General features: G+C 31.6%; 1 protein-coding gene across 1 annotated transcript; it reads left to right on the top strand.

The window, feature by feature from the left end:
- Positions 1-761: 761 nt before the first annotated feature.
- LOTGIDRAFT_118184 (hypothetical protein) lies at positions 762-3,387 on the top strand (the record flags this gene model as incomplete). Its single annotated transcript, XM_009056553.1, has 4 exons — positions 762-817; positions 1,230-1,302; positions 2,957-3,018; positions 3,267-3,387. The coding sequence occupies 4 exons, from the start codon at positions 762-764 to the stop codon at positions 3,385-3,387; spliced, it is 312 nt and encodes a 103-aa protein (XP_009054801.1).
- Between the last annotated feature and the right edge of the window lie 18,804 nt (positions 3,388-22,191).

The following is a 22,191-nucleotide window of genomic DNA, read 5'->3' as shown; positions in this document are numbered from 1 at the left end:
CTATAATGCTAAGTGTTTTTCTGCGGCCCATGCATAACGTTTTGTCTAAGATATTTCCTCCCCGACCTTTGTTCTGAAACATAAAGACCTATGTAACGTACCCTGTATTTTGTATATGAAGTGCAGTAATGTTCGGGACTAAATTTGTATCTTTTGAATATTTTTTCTACGCAATAGTCTATTACGCTTATAATAATATACATGATAAATTTGTGGTTTTCTGCCCACATTTATTTCTGTGTTGTGATTTTATTGATATTCTGTGAAATCATCCGCATCCTTGTTCATGATAATTAGGTCTCACAACTCTTCACTCGTATTTTCAAATACAATGGCAATAAAATTGAACAAACCCGAACAAATCTAGGCTACAATAAGGAATGTTCCATTATTTCTTAATCAATCTAAGGCCTAAATGCATGTGTATTAATTTATACGTTGGATTATATATAGATTTATTATAATATATGATTGAAAATTGTTTGTAAAACAAAAGGATGAAAGTGTCTGCCTTAAAACTTGAATGTTTTTTGTTTTGCTTTTTTTAATACCTAACTAGATCTATTGGCTTGAAGCCAAAACGACTTTGTCGCCGTACCGCATGATGTTAACGGTAGTCAGTTTCAAGTTACCCCTCGATTTCTATAATTAACCGACCAATCGAGACTAGCTATTTGACAGGTCTACTTGATGTTGGCAAGGCAACGGGGTCAGTGTCGTCCCTGATGTCTTGACAGGTGCCTGCGAGTGTATCGCTCAGCATGTATGCCAAAGGAAAAGGTTCTAGTGTACCTTCAGATGCTCAAGCCAGGGAAAAGTGAGTAAATTCCACGAGATTAAGGATTTATATGTGAAGCCATTATAGCTAGGATATATATTTTATGTTTAATTTGGATATTGACGATCCTTTGTCTCTGAAGCGGAGTATTTCCACCTGCGCGTGAGGGATGCCTCATTCCTAATGGCTGTTCCGGTTTCCATTTGTACTCGTCTTGTTTACATTTTGTCTCAGTTAATGGAAATGTTGTCATCTATTTGGAAGGAATGATGAATTCACAATAGAACACAGTGTGCTGTGATTAATTTAAAACATATTATGATACAAGTTTAGTGATTTACTATCGTAGAAATCTTTTTTATTTACCCACGTTGCCTTCTCAAATCCAAGATGGCGGCGCCCATGAATCCTTTTCCGCTTTTAATCTTTTGTTATTTTTTTCTAATTTCAGATTAGCTTTATATGTTTATGAATATTTATTACACGTAGGGGCACAGAAATCAGCACAGACATTTCTCTCAGAAGTAAGTTAATGCCCATGGACATCATCTGGAATTATTCCCATTGTTATTGTATTGTGCCTGTCTGGTTGGTGATGTTTGACCGTTGTGTGAACCCTGCCTTTCTGTCTGGACTTCAGTGAATTAATTTTTAGTGTGAATCATTATCTTTCAACGAGAGGAGGAAAAAGGAGTGTGCCAAGGAGTATTGTGAACACATATTTTTCCTGCAAGTGGTCAATGCCAGTTTCATTTGTTAACTTTTTATTGTCAAATAGTACCATAGGCCATGATATAGCTAGCTTGATTATTCATGTTCATTCTGAATTGAATTATCAGTGCTGCAAGGAAAGCTTGACAAGACTTCTGTTACATGTGCATGACAATCTACATAATTTTTGTCCTCCAAGCACTGAATACTTCTTATCTCTGACGTATTCTTAGAATGGAAATTGGGTGCCATGTTCCTCCTAAATTATTTTTAGATAAAATCATAAATGATACGGACAAGAGTAAATTTTCGGACTGATTATCACTTTCTCTTGTGGGGAAAATTTCTATTGAATACAAGAGAACTAAGACCAAAGATAAAACTCAGATTATAAGCCTAGATTGTTTATGGTCCTGAAAAAGACCTATTTGTGATCTGTGGTCAGTTTTCAAACTTCGTCTGAATCGTATCAAACGCGCTCCTTGATGTCTTTTGAAATAAGTCTAAAATTCTTGTCTACATATAAATTTCAAAATAAAATATAAAGTCTTATAGTCCAAGTCATATCAAAATTGTCTGAAACTAAACATATCAGCTTATTAGCTAAATGAATGCCAATATGAGGGTTGTCCATCTTAAGATAAAGCTTTCCATATAAGGATTTGCATGCCCTTGTCAAATATTTATTTACCAGTAAACAAGTGGCAGTAGTCGGAATAAGATTGGTTCAGATATGTCACAGTTTAGTATTGTTTTCCACAAGCTATAGTTTTTACTGGTATCATTGAATTCTGAAAAGTGAAAAAGGCTGTAGTTTTCTTAAAATCTTATGATTAGCTTTTAATTGCATCACTTATACATATACAAGTATTATTTTATAAAATCTTTACACCTTCGTTATTTTAACTTTGACATGCATTGTTTCTGGAATGACTTTCAGTTAGTGCTAAGATCTTCCTCTCAATCAAATTCAGTCTTCTAAATAAGACTACAGCAGTGCTGGGTCTTGTTTATCACTGGAGATTATACCCATAATATTGATTCTTGTGACAAAGAGTATAGATATTACATACCCCTTCTCTGTGAAGTTCGATATAGTTAGAAGTATTGATCACAAATTATAGTAACCATTCTCACAGAAAATTTAGTTTCTGCCCTTCAGGTTCACATTGCTGCATAATTTCAAGAGCTGCAAAAATTTTGCAGGCAATATGTTAAGAGTTAATATTCTGGATTACAAATTAATTTTTCTGGGTAACAGAAATTCTGCTTCTTAAATACTGAGGTCATTCAAGTTCTTGTCTTCAAGTTGGCATGTTCAATTATTATGATCAAACTAACATTAATTCTTGTATATTTTCGGATAAAATTTCCCTAAACTGTTATCCTTCCTTCAGGAATCGTATCATACAATATTACAGCTTTTTATTTAGATTCACTTAATTACTATTTTACATTTAATTGTAGATACGATGGGAGAAAAATATCACATTAGGAGAACCTCCTGGATTTTTACATTCTTGGTGGTGGTAAGTCTAATTAAATAATTTTACATTGATTCTGCTATATAAGAAATTGATGTTGAAGTTGAAGGTAGGTTGGAACTTTGGGGTTCAGATATAGTGACTGATATAAGCTGTTGATTTGAGATTTGTATCAAGATGTATCTATCCAAGGCTCTATATATGTTGTAACATGACTAACCAATACAGAAAAATTGGCAAGTCTTTATCCAGAAGATAACAGTTTACAATATTCTCTGTTTTCCTATTTTTAGCGTGTTTTGGGATTTATATTGTGCAGCACCAGAAAGACGTGATACATGTGATCATTCAAGTGAAGCAAAAGCATTTCATGATTATGTAAGTATAGCGAATACACATTATTATATTTATTAGATTATTATTTATTAAATTAAATTGAAGTTTCTTGTCATTTATCTGTTCTTGATTGGACTAATGGGTATGCAATGAGGGAAATTTTGTCAGGATAGTGTCCTTTGGAGTTTAACCACCATTTTTCCATTGATAGGGCTATGAAAGTAGGAATAGCAATGAGGGTAAAACTGCCTTTTCAATTTCAAGCTTTTTCAAGGAATCTTTTGCACAAGGATCTACAGGTTATTATCCCATCCAAATGACTGTTCTCTTCTTAAGGCTGACTTGCAATATTGACAAAGGGTAAAAAATGAGAAGGTACTACTTCAACCCCAGAACTTCACATGAACCTTATCTCCTACCATATTTAAACAATTTCATTCATGATGTAAGTTTTTACTTATTGGTCAAGGTATGGTGAAAAAAAGCTTAATATTTGTATCAATATGTGCTAGTTTGTTGTTTCAATATTGAGATCATGTTATTTATTTATCAGTCATTGTTCTCAATTTTTGTGTTTCAGGGTTTTGTTAATTCAGGGTACAGTGTTAATGGTATGGCTCCGGTAAGTCTTATTTTCTCTTTTTTCTTTTCTTTATTTTCTTCCTTCATCCTTAAGTTTATAATCTTCCTTGTATGGCGGCATAAATATAGTTTCATATGTCTTTAATTCCAATGAAAGGTAGAAGACTTATATGTCTTGCATCTTGGACATGGCAAGCTGAATTAAGAATTTAAATGAAATGAGTTGAGTTGCCATCACAATATTCAGAAATATAAAGATGGTTGACTATGGAAAATAAAGCATGTTGCCCACTGGACTGCATATCTCACTTCGACACTCGTTACATCATTTGGTAACAACAAGGAATGTAACTTCTATTCATAGTATGGAAAACAAACGTAGCACCCCTAAAAGAAAAAAGAAAACTTATGAGAAACCTTTCTTCATTCAGTGATGCAGGGACATTGATTTAAAAAATGTAAATCTAGGAATCTTTTTTATTGACCAATCAGATGACTAGAACACTAAAATCAGCTTGGTTTTAGGTGTCAATTTACGTCCCCAGTTGTAGATTCTAATGTCATACGAATCTGGAGTAAAATCTAGCATGTGTTGAGCAGGATTTATAATATCCAACCAGTTTGATATTGTCTGCAAGACTCATCAGATTCATTTTCCATCCATTGCATGATCCGCACATGATTATTGATATAATGGAAAACGAACAACTGGGGATATTTTGTCTGCTAGTGTGCCCACAGTTAGTTTGTGAAACTCTTGGCTGACCAAGACTGTGCATGTGCCCGCAGCAGAACATAATAAAGCATCCAATCATTCAGTTATGACAACAGACTGAGGTCTCGCATACTACAGATTGCATGTTATATATATCTTTTGACTGTTTGAAATAAAGAAAATGGTTAATTCTGTTGTCCAAATTTAGTTCAATCAAATTATTTTCACAAGGAAGTTGTAAAGATGTAATGAACAGAAGTTTATCCCATTAATCTACAACCATGTTGGTCAATGTTCAATGACAGCATAGATCAAGATATACCTGTGAATTTTTCAAGTCTGGCCCTGTCTGTCACTGATGTAGGTCTGATAGGCTGACATGTTTGAATGGGTCAATAAACTGAGATCTTGTGTGCTACAGACTGTGGTTGATAAACTTCTGCATCAACAGTTGCAATATTGCTAAGTGGCAATAATTCCCTCATTGTAAACTGCTGCAGAACAGTGCTGCAGGTTCTCATTAGCCCAAACAGATGCAGAACAATTTGCCAGTCCTCAAAACAAGCATTGTCTAGAGTGGAAAAAATCACACAACCAAACCTATTTTCTCATCAAATCAGAATTCAGTTGGTTTCTGTTTTTTGTTCTATGGTTAGGTGTTTAGTCTCGTGTGAAATGAAATTGTTTGGAATGATAAATCATGGCATAATCCATTCTCAAAATGTTATAATCTAGATAGTAGATTCATCTTTATAAAAACAAAACATCCAGATTTGCATTTTAATCATATTGACCTCACAAATATAAAGTTTTCACCAGCTGAACATTGAAAGAATATACTATTAGATGTTCAATTCCCTAAAAGTTAAGATGATTCCTAGTGGTCTATTACAAAACTGTTTCTACACTAACTTTTTTCCTTTAACTTAAAAATCATTCCTTTCTAGACGGTCATTAGTACTGTCTTGTACTGTATTGTCTTCCAGGCTCTAACAAGGTTAAAGCTAAGAGGAAGGTCATTAATTTCATAACCGGTCAAGTCTTTCTATTGTCTATCACACAGAGAAATGACGCAATAATTTACTTTCAACATTACAAATATTATTTCAACATCATAAATTTCAACAGAGAATTCAGTTTTCTTATGCATTTATTTTTTTAATGTATTAGAATGTGCTAGATGCTGTCAATTGTTTATGGATACACAACATATATTTCTCTACCAGTAATTGTCTTATCCATAACAGTTTTTACATTTGATTAAAGTTTGATACATGATATTTAAAAAAAATGATGTATGTTGGCTTTGATATTTGTATCATTGACAGCTTCTATTTGTATTATTCTTAGTTTCCTTGTTGTCTTTGGTTCTTAGAGCTAGATTATGACATCCTTAAAGCCAAATGGTGTTTGTGACTGATAAATTACAACTTGTTTCAAATTTAACAAATGATTCAATTGAGATCAACAGAAGTTAAGAATATTGTCCCTTCCGCACTGTTTTTAATTCTCATGTAAAGATATTACTGATATTAAGGTGCTATTTGATATCTGAAATGGTAAAATGTCAGCGCTATGTTTCTGATTAATTGCATGTATTGAATTGAATGTAGGATTTTGATTATGAAAAGTGTCGCACATAACTCTTATCAGTTAGTAAAAAAATATATAGAGTTATATGGCATTAAAGCTTTTCCTGGAAAGTGAAAAGTTTCGATGTTGAAATATTGAAAGCTGTCTGATCCTTGTGAAACCTAAACGCTACTGTCATAAGATTATTGAACTTTTTTGCTTTCTTTTTTGTCAACCTAAGGAGTTGTTATTTTTGGAGAAATTTATAGGGGATTAAGTATAAGAAATAGAAGGAGGAAATATTTTGCGTTATATATAATGTAAGGAATTATTTATCCTACACATATAACAAGTCAAGGACACATTAAAGACACACTTTATGTTGAACTCTAGTCAAGAATACAAGCAATTTAATTTTCAACAAACTACCTTATAGCTTTATGATGTCATAGTGTTTTTTTTATTATTGGGGATAGGACATGGTTTTTTATGCCATTTTTTATTTTGAAGAAACTTTCTCTGGAAAATAAAGATGGTTCAGTATTGATTTTCTATGTCAACAAGTTTGAAAAAGGGAAGTTGAAGTTTTGTACACAGCCTGATTTGAAAGCTGTTGATTTATTTTATTGCTTTGCAGTATAGGTAGTTAAAATATAGTGGAGAGGAATGTCTGATCAAATTAAATAATTCATAAATTGAGTAAATGTGATAGATGTTGTCAATATTTTCGAAAGGATGATCACCTTGTTTTTGTTGTGGACTCATCCACTGGTGATCACATGGTACTGTAATAATCAATAGACTCCCAAGCACAAATGAGGCTTTCTACCTTCACTTGGTTTGTTATACTGGGGCTTTGTATGTGTGGTCTATTTATAGCTCACATGCTGTCGCTCTATACTGTACTCACCACTACATTTTAAGCTTATATTATTTAGGTCATCTAGAAAATATTTCTGTTATTTTTCACTTTTGACTGGAATGTGGGGCTTGTATTATTTCATTTAGTAATTTGCAATCAAGAATAAATGTTAAAAGCATGAATTGTACTTGATCATGACTAATATTATCATTAAAAATTGATTCTGACCTATTTTATAATTCAAGTAAATGATTCCACTCAGAAAAATATATCTTGTAAGTGACAAGAAATCAATTAGATCATACTAATACATCTATCTAATAAAAATATCATGTTTTGAAATATCTCTCAGAGAAGGGTTTGTATTCTCAGTCATCATGTTTGTGGAATGATTCAAATAGTTGCTATGTTCTGTGGAAAGATGCAAATTTGCCAACACCTGTTTATATAGATTCCTTAATACCATTTTGATTTTCTGTCATTATCAATTCATTACCGAAAATCTTACTCCATTCTGTATCATCCATATTAATCAAAACATTTAATGGCACACTGCTTTTGTTTTACCTTCCAGAAGAAAGCATCCATAATAAGTGATTTGATTTGATTGGCTTAGATTTTATTCGATTTCAGGACCTATTTTGATTGGACAATATATACTATCAAAACGTAATTTGTATTACCAGGTCCTGGAGGAAGTATGACAAAAGGTTTGGACGTAATGCAGTAAAGCATTATCGTAATGTCCTTCTGTTTGTTCATGGAATTTTATAATATTAGTAGATCTCAGTGTTTTCACCATCACAATTTTTTAAGTTCAATGAATCCATAGTGAAAAGTTGGTAAATAGTTTCAAATGTAAAATCATCTCTAATATATTTATGGACCTGAAAAAATTCTGAGCCAAATGACATTCAATACAATTCATTACTAGTATATCTTAATTTGCATTTGCCACGAAAAATACTTCAAACTAGGAATTTTACTCACTATTTCTATATATGTCTTTTCTATATATATATATATATATATCTTTAACATTCAAACGCAGATAATTCTGGACACACATGGCTTTGAAGGATTAAATTTCGACAGTGAGCTGTGAACACTATTACTGATTAGCTCAGCTAAATAATTCTGGTTTCTGAGACTAAAAGTATGATTGGTCAAAATTCGTTTAAGTAGCTTCAGTCCAGTCATTGAGAGATTTAGTCCCAAAATCATGTGAAAGGGTATTGACCACATTGTAAGTTTCCAGTGCGTATCTGATTATTATTCTCGAATGTGAAATAGCTTACTTCTATATGCCAAGCTGGTAAAGCAAATTATTGAATATATTAGTTAATGTTCAAGCTTCAAAATTAAGACTATCCGGAGAATTTGTCAGCATGGTCATCTGGGTTGAAATTGACATGTTAACAGAATGATATAATGTTGAAATGAAAGTAACAATGTTTCCAGACCCATATCATATTGTAGCCTGATTTTCTTATTTAATAGTGATATAATAGGTAGTTAGACTATACTGGCAAAGCGCTGTCTGGTTACACATTTTATGAATCGTATCATTCAGGACATGACAGTTTTTGCAGTGTTATATAAGTTCTAAGACTGGTCTGTTCTTTAAGGATGTAGGAAATCTCAGCAATGGGTCTCCTTACACATTAGAAATTAGTCTACTTTATTTTCTGAGGGTTGGAATGGTGGTACTTTTAAACTCTTAATCTCTGAATCTTATGCTTCTCCTAAGGCTTATTCAATATTGGATTTTAGTCGAAATAACTGATGCAATTCAAAATATTGATTTCAAATATTGATTTTCAAATTTGAAAATTCAAGGCATTTATATCTCACTCAGAGTTCATCTTCCTAGTATTGGACAGTGGTAGACAGCCTCATTTGTAGCACAGGTTTTCCTGCTAGCAACACATCAAAAATTACAAAATATCTTCAGTTATCTGAATATAAATATCTGACTATGTTTTAAGCCTGCTGCTTAAAAACAGAATTTGGTCATAATCATCAATGAATTATTTCATACAAAACAAATTGAATAAATGTTCAAGTAATTCAAATGTCAGCTAGAAATATTGAAATACAAGTTATATCTTAAAATTGAGGAAGTTAAAGATTTTATCAATTCTCACTAAAACCATTTAAGTCTGCATTTTACAAGCTCACACTCACTTTTGATCTTATCAACAAAATATTATTTAAAAAAGAAATTGATATTCATAAAATTTTCACAGTCTCATCATGGATATTTGCTTTGAAAAATGATAAAAGATGATTTAAAATGAAAATTACTTAAGAAGTGTAGAGATTAGACAATGAATTAGACTTTATATTACTAAATGGAATATGTCAAGTTTGCCCTGTATTTTGTAAATATATGTAGAGTTTTTCGGACTATTGTACACAGTTTACAGCCAGTGTAAATAATCAATAATCTCAATCTTGCCACTTTTTCACCTTAAAGTCACTGTATGAACTATACAGAATAGAGCTAGTCGGTGAACCGTGTCTGTTAAGTGTATTGATAATTTCTAGTCAGTTGCTGAATCTCTGTTACAATCATGGTTCATAAATTCAAACACATGAATTATAATGATATTTGTCCAAGTATTTCTGAATTGTGTTACCCATGGTCATGTTACAATCTAAATGAATGAGTCTTACATTGGAAGAAAAGTTATGCCATGTGAGAAATCATCTGATCATTAATTATCATGCAGTCTGTAGCACATGGAGCCTCAGTTTATTGCCCCATCTGAATTATATGACAAGAGACTTGTCCATGTAAGCCCTGAAATGTATTATTTCTATCCAGTTTATATTCCACCAAAACATTCTTTTAAAACCCAATGACCCTCCCTTTCCTACAAATCACTGTCAAAGTTTTGAAACCAGAAGACTGTCAGCAAACTGACAAAAATGGTTGATTCCATGCTTGCGTTGACAGTGGAATGGCTATAACCAAGGTTTGGCTGCAGAGGTATACATATTTATCATAGATGACCCTTGTCTTGAAAAAGCAAGTTGTGAAATATTTCACTTACCTGTTGAACGACATCCAAAGATCTTATGAATTATATTCTTGTCATTCCAGAATGCGGCAGCACCCAGTCCATTAGGACAAATGCCACCACAAGATGGTATGCCAGGTGGTCCAATGCCTCCCAGTTTTTTTCCTGTAAGTATAGAAGAGATTATTTTCTTCTGGTGTGGAATGCTCAGGGTTTAGTTTTTTAGCTAAGAGACATTTCATTTAAACATTTTTTACCCACATTCAGATAAAATTTGGAGAATGTTGTCGTCCACTTTGTTCGTCTTGATTGCCCTGGGAAGCTATCACTTGATTTAGGCAAAACTTGGAATACTTAAATTCAGAAAATCTGAGTGAAAGTTATACTTGAGAAAAACTTTGAATTTATATTTGAAATCGCGATCAATCTTGGATTGTACTCCCTGAGGGTAACCACTGAACACCACAAGAGGATCCAGGAAGCTGCATGGACGTAAATTGTCATTATTGCGATTCAGATATCCAAATAACCAAAAAAATTGTCTCAAGATATCTTGTGTTTTAGGTATCTATCCTGGCATGACTACCTCATGTTTGAGTTTATTTATATTGATATATATTACGGTCAAAATTCAAGAGTCCAAGTGGGCAAATTGACTAACTAGCAATCAAAGCACATTTAACTATGGTATGTGCTCTGAAGAAACCCACAAAATGAAATGTCTCTGTGAAGGTATTGGTGTTGTACCTTTGTTTTATTAATATCATCTGCTTTAATCATTAAATTTTCTGACTTGCATTGACAGGGTGGTTCTCAGCTTTCCCCTCACACCCCAGGGCCCATGATGGGTCCAAATCAAGTGAGTATCATTGAACATCAGTTTTTCTTCATCATGCTCTCCTGTAGGATAGATTAGTAATCTTTTAACTGTCTTCTTTAGACTTATTACTCTTGTGACTTTATGTTAACAAGGACTAGCTGTTTTCAAAACCAAGACCAAGTACTGCAATTACTTCTTCCCAGTTTTAACTTTATGTGCAGCAATCTTTTATCTTGAATGAATCAAAAGAAGTGAAAATAACCCTATGATGTGAAGTACTGTATAAGTAAGGATGATTTGCTACAGAATAGCTTTTGTTCCAGACCATGCATTTTGTTAGTGATTAGTTCAACCAGACACTGACATTTCCAAACATCATTTCGTCATCTCTGGAATATTTTGTTATTTTTAACTTTGGTTTTTATTTTGACAGAGGAGGTTTGCTCTAAATCTACTAATGTTTTTTGGGCAATCTAAACATTATAAATATTTATTGTCATGATACTTTAAAAGACATAATAGAGACAAAATTTTGACAAACTATTTAAGAACTTCTGACAAGTTAACATAGATTCTATGAAAGTAACTTCAATTCTTACAAAATTAAAAAATAGTAGCTTAAATTCTGAGACAAATTTACTTTGATTCTGACAAAATTAACTTAGATTTTAACAAATTAACTTATATTCTTAGACAAATTAGTATATATATAAATTGACTTAAATTCTGAGACAGATTTCTTTCTATCTGTCCTTCATGTGTGGCACTTTCTAGTTAGCCTTTCTGTTATACACATCATGTCATAACCTTTGACCAAAATCATTCTTTTACTCACTAACCTAAATAAAGGGGACACTCTTGTCATCTTAACCATTTAAAGCAGACATTTTTTATCATTTTGAATAGATAACCAGATTCATCCATATCATTCTTCATTCATCATCAAGGAAAAAATATAATGCATCATTTATTTATTCCAAAATTCAAATGCCCTTTTAGCATAAAGAATCCTCACATTTCTATCTTGTACTGTAGTGTTGATGTAATTTTTCTTTTTAATTATATTTTTTCATAATTTATATCAAAATCAAAAGTTTTCTCCCCACAGTTGAAAAGGGGCTCACCCTCGTCGTCGTTATAAAATAAGATATAATGTCTATGTCAATTTTTGTTGTTTACATTTTTTGATAGTGTATTTTTTTTTTTTTTTTGGTAATGGTAGTGCATTTATTTGAAATGTGGGTAAAGGATTTTTTTTGTTGGTGAAATTTAGATTTGCAAGTCTAGAAAAATGTAAGGCAAATGATGTAGGTTAGCCCCTTCACATGTGGTGGAAATTTGAGCCTTTTTTGATTGATATTTATCTTTTTTTCAGCAATTTATGTCACCAAGGTATCCTGGTGGCCCTCGGGGTCCGGGTCCAGGGCCTGGTGTTAGAATGCCTAATCAAATAGATTTTAATCCTGTAAGTATCTAAGGAATACTGGAGACTTATACATCTGCAACAACAAATTCATTTTTGTTGCTTGCTACATCATTTGCCATATTTTCTAGACATGCATGGTATATCTTCAAAAATTGAAGAGCGCATTTTGTAGTGTCTTAGCTTTTGTAAAGGCTTGAAGTACGCCCTGTTATATTATTTATGTAATTTTTATTACAGCAATAATATCTTAAAAGGTTCACTTTTTTTCAGGGTTCGATTAGTTCATTTTATGTGCAACACAATGCATAATAGAATGCTATTGTAGCTGCACCTGTACATTTATGGGCAATTGAAAGTGGTTTTTACCTATCAGTCAATGTTAAACTTGGCATATATACCTGAAACAAACAGTTTCACATGTAAAGGGAAACAACTCCATTGAAATTATAGTCAGACCAAAATTAACTGTTAAAAGAGAACTAAACTACACCTGCTTTTAGAGTGGGATAGAGTTTTAAATCTTTTCTGTATGAATAAATAACTTTTAAAAACTCCTCAATATTTGGATTGCAAATCCATGATCTGCTGACAATGTAAATTCCACTGAGGTTACATTCCTACCAGTTTTATATTTCTGATTGTCTGATGAAAAATAAAGTAAGTATATTTTATATTTCAGCCCCCTGGTAGCACTGGTGGTCCTATGCCAGGAATGCCCAATAACATGGAACCAAGACCAGGTGAGACTACATTTCCTGTTTTAGAACAAATGATTATTTCTTTAAATTGATGGAGCTCAATTTAAAAACCTTTAGACTTTCTTAGCCTTATTTCTGATATATTTTGTCTATACATATTGTCTAGTTGACTACACTTGAAAAAGTTGTAGTGAATACAATTGATGAATTCTGTATATTATTAAGCATTGACTTGTTTTGTGAGCCCAATTTTTGACCTGACTTTTGCCTAAGATAACTGTTAAAGAAGAATGTGGAGTGTAGTAACCTGCAGGGAAAAAACACTAAATATAACATCTTAATCTCGAATTAAAACAAATTTGAAGAAATTGACTCTTACCTGTAAAATACTACATTATGTCTAGATATAGTCAGTTTGGGGTTATGACCAATGTTTTTTTTTTAATGTTTTGGCTTGAGTTAGTCAAGTCTACTCTCTCTAAATACCTGATAGGGCGCTCAAAGCTAAGTACTGATAAAACTGCTCTGCTAGAAACAATGCCAGCAGTCTCTGGTCAGTTGGTTAGAATATATCAAATCTATGATGTCCTGACAGAACACTGGGGTCAAAGAATCCAATAATATGAGCAAGTCAGATCTGGACTATCCTTTCCTTATTTTTCAGCCCATCCATGATCTAATGGGAATCCTTATCATTTTCTCTAGTATTTAACCAATAGTATCAAACTTCTCCTAATATATGCTAATCAATCAAAAAAGCTATTAAAATAGATAAGACGCTGATAGTCAATGTTTTAACAATGAAAATTCCAGAATTCCCCCCACATGGTAAAGAAATGTTTTATGGAACAGAATTAGTAGAATATCAAATAACCCACGACATGCTTAACAATTTTGTCAGATCAAAGCTGGCAGATGGAGTCAGATCTATTCTATATGTACTAGATAATTTAAAAGTGAACATAATTTGTCTAAGCATTAATGAAGCACACTTACCTTATTTCTGATGGTACATTTATAAATCCATACTTCACTAAGCTTAATCCTGTATTGAGTTAGGTACATGATGGCCTCCATGTTTCAACATGATAAATGTATTGACAGGTTTTTAATAAGTTTCTACTCCACACTATCTAGTCTGCTTTAATTTCCTCTCATTTTCCTTTACATCAAAAACTTGTATGAAAGAACTAAGTAGTCAATCATAGAATGTCATACCATTTTATCTTTCTATGAAATTCACGTTTTTCTCTTCAACACCACTTTCATGTTTTATTAATTAGCTTCTGAAAGGAATAATAAAAACTGTAGCAGAAGACACTTGAAGATTAAAATCTTATGTTTTGCCCAAGGTTGCTATTTGAAAAAAAATGGAATTTAAAATGATAGTTTAAGTGAATTTTGTCTGGATTTCATTTATCTATTTGAGAAGAGTTTAGCTCATGCTGTTGACATGTTTCAGATATAAAACCATTATCCATAAAAGACTTACATTGTATAAATCTCACTTCACAAATGCAAGATATCAACAATTTTATTCAACAAGAGATTCGGCTCTTGAAATTGTAAGGGGCTTATCTCATGCTGTTGATACATGTTCGGAATACATAATATTCATCAAGATAGATAGTTTATTGAGGTTAACATTCCAATATAGGTGTTAGAGAGATCAGGAGCATTTGACAATTGTTCAAGAGGATGGTTGTTAGATGTGCATTTACTAAAAATGAAAACTAATAGAAAAAAACTGAAGAAAAGTAGGGTCTAGACTGAAATAAGGGCTAGCTTATTAATATTAGACTGTTTGAATAAATTAAGTGAATTCAGTTTTAGAGAGAATTCATAAAGAAATATTTACAATTTCCAAGTTGTATCTAATTGCTATGGCATGATAGATATTGAAAAATTTTAAACTACAAAAAAAGAGAAAAAATTTTGAAATCTTTTGCTCAATTGAAATAGTTTCTTGACAGCCTTTCTAAATAGAATAAATCTTGTACATTAAGAGAAATGTTACTATTACCAATAACAAAACATCACTTTCTCTTCAATAACATTGCTTTATGGATTTTGGCTAGAATATTGTAGGAAACTAAAAAAAAAAACATTTTAAAGATCGAATTTATCCCAGACATTATTTCAATATCAATGTTTCTCTTAATGTGCATCAAACATTTATTACCTCTCCAGTGTTTTAATTCTCCCATTCACTAGAATATTCTATTCTTTATGATCAATTTGAATTTGTAAAATTGGACTTTAAAGACTGATTATATTTCGACGCTTTTTCATCTGCCACATTTTTGTGTGCATTTGCATAGTAAGATAAAATAATAGGGAGACTTGTCACTATGTTCAGTAAAAACTAAAGAAAGATTTATTGATTATTGTTGATCTTACCTGTTGTTGTTTTTAAGGTTGTTTCCTGTCTTTCTCTTCTATGATAAACATCTGTTATGAAAACAATACAAATTTATATCTTCTTCATATATAAATTCCCTAGTTAAAATAAATGGTGTACTGATGTATAAAAAGGTACTATCTGTCTTGGTGGAATTGGCCTCAATGCTCAATGAAACTTTATTTTGTATTTGCAAATCATTTTGAAGTAGCTCTTTTCAATGTTATGTGTAAGAATGTCTATTTGGCCCCTTTTATCAACATGTTCGATCTGCAAAAACAATCTGTTATACTAGTGAAGAAACATTTTGTATTTATAATATGTTCAAATCACTCTAAAACTACATACTGTTCTACTGACTAACTTTACATTTCTCTCAATCCTCTTAATAAAACTTTATGAAAAAAAAAAGGATTATCATCAAATGAATGATGAGTTTTAACAGAAGTGTTTCTTCAGGGTTCATCAAACAAGGAACAACAAATTCATATCCTGTTTGTTTCTGACAACAAAATACATGACTTACCAACTGTCAAACTTTCTAGTAACTGTCCGAATACAGCATATAACTAATGATACAGATAATCCCTTTCATTTGATACATTACATTCACAAAGTGTCTATTGCAGTTTATCACATGTAGAAGAGTATATAACAAGTTGTTTTCTGTTATAATGTTATGATTACTCCAAGATGATCTTACTTCAAGTGCTTGCCACCATCTGTTATGTTTCACACAGACAAACGTCATTCCATCTCTTTTCTTATTTCCGTTTTGTTCATGTCTTTATTTCCAGTCTTCAATGACTATTTATTCAGTCGTGTTTCTGCCAATTCTAATTAAAACAAAACGTTTGTGTTAAAAATAACATAGATGTGATAAAAACAAATGTATCCATTTTAAGCTCAAAACATTTCAAGTGTCATGTCGCAGAAGTTGAAAAATGTCTGAAGAGTTTAAGGTTTCTATTTAAATTATTCATAATTCATTCATGTTTGATGTAAAACTCCATTCATTTCATTTCATGTTTTATTACTTTTTGAAAAGGCATGATTTTATCATGGCTTCCCGTAATTTGGATTCAATTGTCAGCTTGAAGAATTTTACCAAGAGGCTGGATAAAAAAGAAATATATCACAGCACCATTTTAACACTCAATTTGATTTTTGATCCCTTTTTACTTCTCGACAATTAGGTTCTGAAAATAATTAATATATCGAAAACACTGATCATCAACTTACACAGACATGAACTAATCACATAATACAGCTCAGTTAAAAACATGCTTTTCACAACCTTGGTAGGTTTCATCTCCCTAAAACAACACCAGATATGTCTTTTTCTAGCTCTGTACTTCCATGAATCCTGCCTTGATCACATGTCACTTTTGATATATAAACTAAAACTCCAATACCTTTGAACTTGTGTTGTCCTCAACACTCCCTCTCTCAATACACTGTTCTCAATACATGCTGTCAACACTCAGTTCGAAATGATTAATGTAGGAAAAACATGCGGTAACTTACTGCATAAATACTTGGCAACACTAAGAAAATAGTTGAAAAGATTGATTCAATTTAAAAGGCTTTTAGAAGTGGTTTTATAAATGACAATTGTCTGAATCAATTTATAGTAAAAAATAAATTGCCACCAACTTGAAGTATTGCTTTTTACTGTGAATATCATCCTGAACAATAATGTTAAATGCATTCAATACATTATTTCTTCTTCTATACACATGTCTATTTTATTTATTAGTCTTGGACAATACCTACAGGCAATGAATTTCTTTCTACATTTATTACACAGCTGTTCTGTTTACTCAAAGCTCAAGAAAGGAATGGTTTTCTTTCTCTTGTGGATATAATGTAACAGAAAGTAATTTATCACTTAAAGCAGGGCTCTTCATTCATTTTCTTGCCAATTGGTCATAACAAGTGTGTTTGATCTGTTGAACCATGAACTATTCACTAAGAAAATTGTTAAAACTGACAAAAAAATAGTTGAGATTTTAATTTAAAATGGAAATCTACAAAATCTGTTTATAATCTAATTACCTCAGTTATATTTGGTAAGGATATTTCAATAGTATACAGTATGTCCAGAGAACAAGACTTTTATTCGTAGAAATATAACTGAAAATAGTTATCTTTTCACATTAAAACATAAGTTCAATCAAGCTGCATTTGGCAATTACTTTTGTCTGTTACACTTGATTTCCGTTGATTAGCTTTCAGAACATTCACATGTTAATTTCAAATAAAAACTTGTGGGTTGTACAATATGAAATGATTGGAAGCGTCCTTTGATGTATCAAGAAGAAAAAATTCAATCATTTCTGCCTCTGTTTTAAGACTGGTTTTATATTTGCTATATTGCATTCAGGATATTTGCAAATGTCATCCATGGGGTTGTTTTTTGATTCGAATTTATATAGAATAAAAATTTGGCTACGGTAGCAAAGGCTGTTTTACAAAATAAACACTAGCTGTCTGTCTTTCTTTTATTTGTTATGTATTTTAATATCAATGAATACAATATTTGTAGCAAAACTGAATTTACTTATTCTAAACAACCTTTTAAATCAGATGGACTGCTCATGTTAGTTTTAAACGGTACAGGATGTGCACAAATATATTTGTGTTTACAGCTTACGACACTGTTTAAGACTTGATATACTGGATATTTGCTTGTGTATTGCACAGTATTTTACTCTTAAAAGTGTTTGCCAAACCAGGGTTCGCATTATACACAGGGACAGAAATTAGTAAAATTTTCACTTAGAGGTTCTCCAGTCAATAGTAATGATCAGAACTGAAATGAAATGAATTGAGTTTTAGATCCTACTTTTCTGCACCTTGTGGGCTAGTGAAGGCTGATTAATGATCAGACATTTTGTAATTGATTGCTGATGGTCAAGGGTGCTAATATGGAGGATAGTACCCACAAGACCAACCAAGATTAAATTATATATTATTGTTGACAATGTATCATATTATATATTTCAGGACATCCTGGTATGGGAATGCAGCGAATGAATCATCCAGGTGTTAGAATGCCTGGTCCTATGAATCCTGTAAGTTTTTATTATTTAAAAGAAAAATTTATTCCTAGTATTCTATGTACACGTATCAATGTTATTTATTAATTTGTAATTGGGCTTTTTGTGAGTTAAACATTGGTTTTGGGAAAAGCAAGTTTTCTTTTGGGCCAACTTGGAATCTCTATCATATTCTGTAGCACACACAAAATCATGTTTCAATATCGGTATGACATGTTATCAATATTTAGATATTTTTATAAAATTAATATTGATTTAAAAAAAATAAAATCTGAAATGATGAATGAAATCGTTATAGTAGTAAAATACCATTGAAAAATATCAGTGTCATTGTTTGTTTTTATATTGTATTGTTTGTTTAATCATATTAATTCTTTTCATAAAATATCATTTGTAAAACTAATATCAATCAGTTGCATTTTAAATATTGTCTACAAATTAGTTTTAAACTTGATATTGGTGTTTCATTACATTGTTTTTCTTTCTTCCTTTCCATTTCATCTTTGAATATTGAGCATTTTATTTATTGAATTTTGTTAATTTTCTTTGGGAAATGGTTTAACTTGCCACCGAATAGTCTTTTCTTTTCTCAAATAAAATATAACTTAACTTTTAAGAGATGCTAATTTCTTATTTTTGTATTCACCAGTAACTACAGTTCAAATTTTTGATGGAGAAAATCAGACCAAAAGTCTTTAAAATAGACATTAATTTCATTTAATTGTAGATAAACTTTACATCTTGTATTCATGTATGTTAAATGAAGTTTGTTTGGCTGATTGTTAAAAAAAAATTTGTCTGTTTTCTATTCGAGTATGCTCAATTTTCATCTGCACTTCTCACTTATTCTGTCTTGTCTGTTGGCGACTGTGCGTTAATGTTGTGGTGTGGTTTACCCATATTCCTGCCTCGCAGCACGTCGTCATGACGACTAACTTTCTTTTTTCTTTTATCCCTATTTCTATACAGGTGTATGATTCATTGCAGAATTACAGTGGTATGCGTGGCCCTCCTCCTAATCCTGGAATGGGACCTGGTCCTGGAGGCATGCCACCCATGTCTATGTAAGTATCACTAATTTTCTACATTCGTTTGATTTCTAAATATTTTAATTGACAAAGTTGATTCTTTATAAACAAAACCTTAGAGCCTTTTGTAGGTGTGCAATTGATAAAACATATTAAAAATTACAGCAAATGTCTTCAGGCCTTCCAGGATTGATCTTACATTTCATGCTTCATAGAACAAAAGTCTTTGAAATTAACTAAGTGAGGCTTTTAAAACATCATTATGTTTTTGACTCTAATGGATATAACACCTAATTGTAAAGTAATGAAGAGACATTCAGTAATTTAGTGAATGCAATCTTAAATTTTAATCATTGTATTTTGTTTGTGTTTTCAGGCCTGGAGGTCCTGGTGGTCCTGGACCTGGTCGACCTTGGCCACCCACATCTTCATCATCAGTAAGTCTTGTTCTGTCTTTAACTAGAGTTTTCATGCTATATACTGGGTGTATAATGATATGAAAGGGAAATAACTCTATTGTATGAGCACCCTGAACAGTATTAATCTTTGTAATCTGCAGAACTGATCTCTCTCTCTCTATTCACCATCTCGACTTCATTAGCTCTTAGGACTTAAGACTCATTTCTATTCAACATCTGGTCAAATTGAAGAATGACATGGGTAGTGACAAGAATATGAGATTTGAAGGGAAAGATAAACTCGTGGAATACATGCAATATACAGTAAAATATAAGTGTGATAGAATAGTTAGATAATGATATTATATTGTTGTTTATTTTAGTTAAATTATTCATCAGCGTCTCCTGGTAGTTATAATGTAAGTTAAATTACCTTAACATTTATTTCCAAATTTTGTGTAAGATATATGATCTCATTTGTTAACGATTAACTTAATATAATCTTGTGTATAATCTTGGGTATAATCTTGCCTAATATTGAAATGTTAAAATCAGGATGATGAGGGGTATACATCATTGTAAATTATATGTTTGTTTTGATTCCAGGGTCCTGTATCTGGCCCACCTGGTACTCCTATTCACATGCCTAGCCCTCAAGGTAAGTCAAGTTTATAAGTTTGGGTTTATTATTATTGAAAGATTTTTTGAAGGTTAATATTTTTACAATAATTGACTAATTTTACTGTTAATATAGTGCTCAATTCATTCATTGAGAGTAAATTAGAAATATTAATAGAGAATTTGATGAGTATTGTAACTGTTGTTTCATGCTGTTTGTTTTCAGAAAATAAAAGAAATATCAATTGAGTTTTAAAGATTAATACTATTAATGAGATGTTGTTATAGCATAGAAAAGGAACGTGTAATATGTGATATATAAGTATTATGATATTTATTTCAGGTGACTCAGCTAATTCTGGTGATGGTATGTATGGAATGATGAAACCTGGAGGTATGCCTGGAATGCCACCCGGGGTAAGTGACAACTTCGGTTTATCTATAGATATTCTTTGAGTCATTTTTAGCCTACCTAAAATTTCTTTACGAAGTCTAGTTCTTGTAATTTTGTAATGAATGAAGGATCAGTAATTAAAATCAAGAATAGTATCTGACTATAAAGGCGTTAATGATATTTCTATTTGTAGTTTATGGGTGGTCCTGATGGTGGAATGCCTATGGGACCTGGTGATATGCCTCCAGTCATGAATGGTAAGTATAGCTTGTTTACATCAGTTAATTGAAGGAAATGCCTTGCAGAACTCAATATTTGTTCACTGGTTTAGCATGTTATCACATTTACAGCCTTCCTGCAATCTTTATTCTCAAGTGTAAAGATGAAAGAGTTTCAAGTCATTTCTTATACAGTATTTTAAAAGTAATTCACAAATATTACATACACAGATTTTTTATTTTATAACCCTATATGTACTTCCTGTGCCTGTGCTTTTGTAACATTGTTTTCAAAGTTACAACCCTTATTCCCTATCATCAAAATAATTGCATTTTATGCAATATCATATACAGGAATACTACATCTTAGTCTTAGAATGAACACACAGTATACATTATCAAACTTTGCTAATAAAAGTATGTCTTTATCAGTACACTTAACTGGTATCATAACTATACAACAGAATCCCTGTATAATCTTGTCAAATATCATAAAATATATCTTAAAAGCAAGTGATAATAAACCATGGGTATACAAATGATATGTTGTTTTAATTGCTATCCTCTTCATACATGAAATATTGACATATTAAACCTGAGAAAAAAAACTTAATAAATAGATAAACACACATAACATGTTTTGATTTTGTCAGCAACTACATCCAATAATAACTACAGAGCCCTCAACAGAAACGCTGTTAACATCATAACTTTGTATTCACAGACTTTCTGTTGAGGCCTCTGGCTGGCTATATTGGCCAGGGCAAAATCCAATCAAATTACTTCATTTACAATCTGCCCCATGATACAATGTTGACTATTGTTCAGTACAAAGTTTGTAATAGCTTGACATCATGAAGATGGATTTTCACTCTGTCTATATATAAACACACATTATATCTACACAACAACAAATGTACAAACAATTTTATTATGGAAGCTTTCAGCCATTATTGATTTTATATTGAATGCCTACCCTTCAAGCGGATTTGGCTTATTTACAGTAATACAAGAGTATATAACAAATTTAAGGTTCATCCAACCATTTATTTAAATGATATA

Source organism: Lottia gigantea (assembly GCF_000327385.1).
Source record: "Lottia gigantea unplaced genomic scaffold LOTGIsca_28, whole genome shotgun sequence".
In the NCBI taxonomy this organism is placed as follows: Eukaryota; Metazoa; Mollusca; class Gastropoda; family Lottiidae; genus Lottia; species Lottia gigantea.
This window is presented reverse-complemented; position numbering and strand designations above follow the sequence as displayed.